This window comes from Jatropha curcas, chromosome 5, assembly GCF_041381405.1.
Source record: "Jatropha curcas cultivar XTBG-Jc1 chromosome 5, XTBG_Jcur_1.0, whole genome shotgun sequence".
In the NCBI taxonomy this organism is placed as follows: domain Eukaryota; kingdom Viridiplantae; phylum Streptophyta; class Magnoliopsida; order Malpighiales; family Euphorbiaceae; genus Jatropha; species Jatropha curcas.
Window position 1 is genome coordinate 16,227,667 of NC_143155.1, and position 3,046 is coordinate 16,230,712.

General features: G+C 37.8%; 1 protein-coding gene across 1 annotated transcript; it reads right to left on the reverse strand.

Moving 5' to 3' along the window:
* Positions 1-331: 331 nt before the first annotated feature.
* On the reverse strand, positions 332-1,446 carry LOC149496280 (uncharacterized). The gene is made up of 2 exons (XM_089721316.1): positions 1,048-1,446; positions 332-685 (listed from the first exon to the last, which is right to left on the reverse strand). Exons 1-2 carry the CDS (start codon positions 1,444-1,446, stop codon positions 332-334), a joined length of 753 nt encoding a protein of 250 aa, XP_089577442.1.
* Between the last annotated feature and the right edge of the window lie 1,600 nt (positions 1,447-3,046).

Sequence of the window (3,046 nt, forward strand, 5' to 3'; positions counted from 1 at the left end):
TATTGATAGTGCAAATATATGAATGTATGCACTTATTATAAATGAAATGTCTTTTTGCTTGAAAATGCTTGATATAGTTGCTACCATTCTATTACATCAAAAGTAAAGCCACAACATTTGCATATCAACATAAACTTAGCACAACACGCTTTAAAGTTAATAAGAACACAAAAGGTGAATTTATTAGTAGGGCTTTGCTATAGACGTTTCAAGCTATACATAAAATTTCTTCAGAGAATACTGAGATACTGTAGCTCTGTGGGGTTACCAGACCACAGCCAAATTTATGAATGGGACAACCCCACAGAGCATACTAAAACTTACTTTCCAATCACGATGCTTTTCTGCCATTTTTCTCAATATCTTCTTGATGTTTTTGTTTGCGACTTCCACTGCCCCCTTTAGCTTGTGGTTTGTAAGGTGAGGATTTACGGTGTTTAATTCCAAATTTCTTTAATAAAGTCTTTACTTCTACTTCAAACTGAACTCCATTATCTATCATTATATGATGGGGGATTCCATATCTACGGATCAGCTTCTTTTCAATGAATTTGGCCATTTGCTTGGCACTGATGTTTTTGGAAGATTCTACTTCGACCCATCTCAAGAAATATTCCACTATAACCACTATAAATTCATGTCCGTTAGATGCAGGCGGTGAAATCTTACCAATGATATCTATTCCCTAACCTACAAATGGCCATGGCGAAATAGAAGGATGTAGTTTTAAAGGCAGAATGTGACTCAAGTCTTCATGAATTTGACATTCGACGCATCTTTTCACGCAAGAAATACAATTTTGTTCCATTGTCGACCAAAAGAATCCGTGTCTGAGAATTTTCTTAACTAGCGCTTTCCCATTCATGTGGGTGCCGGAAACCCCTGCATAGATCTGTTCCATAATCCCTTCAACTTCTTTCCTTGATACACACCTTAACAATACCCCATCTGACATTCTTTTGTACAACTGGCCATCTAAAACTGCAAATTGTAATGCCAAATGTTGTATAACTCTTTTGTCGTCTCTATAGCTGAATCTGGATATACCCTTTTAGTCATCCACTGCAGGACATCATAAAACCATGGCTGTTCCTCTTCCTTAATATCCATAATCCTTTTGCCTTCATAACATGGGATGCTACGCGAAGACATCATAAACAACTTCTTAGGCACAATCGAAATCTCTTCCCAAGCTAATGCTAAATTAACCAAGGCATCTGATACTCGGTTGCTTACTCTGCTTGTGTTTAAGAAAGGCACCCCTTTGAAGTTCTGAATAATAATATGCAAGTAGTCAATATAAGGTTTTAGCCTGTCTTCCTTAACTTCCCAATTACTGTTAGCGTGCTTTATGACCAGTTTAGAATTACTAATAACCTCAACTTCTTCAGCTTTAACTTCAATCAAAGCTTCTAACCAAAATAAGTAGGCTTCATATTCTGCCATGTTATTCGTTACTGCAAATTATACTCTTTTCAACATTGGGATAACTTCTCCTTGTGGAGATTCTAGCAAAACGCCTACTCCAGCTCCCTTACTATGAGTTGAACCATCAAAGTAGAGCTTCATCTTTTCTTCTCTATAAAGTTCAAATGTTCATCTGGAAAGTCAATCTCCCACCCCTTACTGTCTGCCATTGGATGTGCTGCTAAAAAGTCTACAACTGCTCGTCCTTTGACGATTTTATCCGTAGAATATTTAATATCAAATTCTGACAATAGGATCAGCCATCTTGCTAGTTTCCCCACTAGTGCTAGTGTCCCATACAAATATATGACCAGATCCATTCTTGACATTGCTATCACCTTATAAGACTGAATGTAGTGTCGAAGTTTTCTAGTACCCCATACCATTGTTAAGCAAGTTCTTTCAATTAAGTTATACTTTTGTTCATTTGGAAGAAGCTTTTTGCTCAAATAACACACTGCCTTCTTAACATCGACTGCATCAGCTTGTGCTAAAATGACTCCAATTTCAGCATCTTCCACTATCAAGTACAAAATTAAGGGTTTCCCTGGCTTTAGTGGGCATAAAACCAGAGGACTTGACAAATATTCTTTGATTTTGTCGAAAGCTGTTTGGCAGTGATCATGCCACTTTACTAGTTGATCTTTCCTTAAAGCTTGAAGATTAGATCACATACTATAGAAAACTTCGATATGAACCTGCTGATATACTGAACCTTTCCTAGAAAGCTTCTCACTTGTTTATCTGTCTTGGGCGGCTCAATTTCTTGGATTGCCTTAACCTTGTCTGGATCGATCTCTATTCCCTTAGGTCCTACTATGAACCCTAGCACTTTGCCAGAAGTCACCTCAAACATACACTTCTTTGGGTTCAGCCGTAGCTTGTATTTAATCACTTTGTCCATGAACTTTTCCAAGGCTGCTGGATACTCTTCTTGTGTCTTCGTCATGACAATCATATCATCAATATACACTCTCTAACTCCTTTTAGCTCATGTCATTAAATAATGTAGTAGCCATCCTTTGGTAAGTAGCCCAAGTGTTCTTTAAGCCGAACGACATTACCCGGTAGCAGAAAGTACCAAACGCCGTCACAAATGTTGTCTTGACCTTGTCTAGTTATGTTATAAGAATCTGGTTATATCCTACATACCCATCTAGTTATATCCCACAATAGAGTAGAATCCCATCATTGCTGCACCTTTGATTAGGATATCAATATGAGGAAGAGGAAAATCATCATTCGGTGATGCTTTATTCAGATCCTTGTAGTCTACACATATCTTAACCCTTCCATCTTTCTTAGGAACTGGGACTAAGTTTGCCAACCATTCTAGATAGTGAACCACTTATAGAAATCTTGTGTCTATCTACTTGGTCATTTCCTCTTCAATCTTCTCGACCTATTCTGGTCTCAACCTTTTTTTTTCTATTTCACTGGCTTGGCTCCAGGATACAGGGGAATTGTGTGCTCAGCTATATATCTATCTATCCCTAGCATGTCCTCATAACTCCATACGAAGACTCCTTTTTTGTCCATGAGTAGACTTTGAAATTTTGTGTTTAACTCTGGCGTTAGG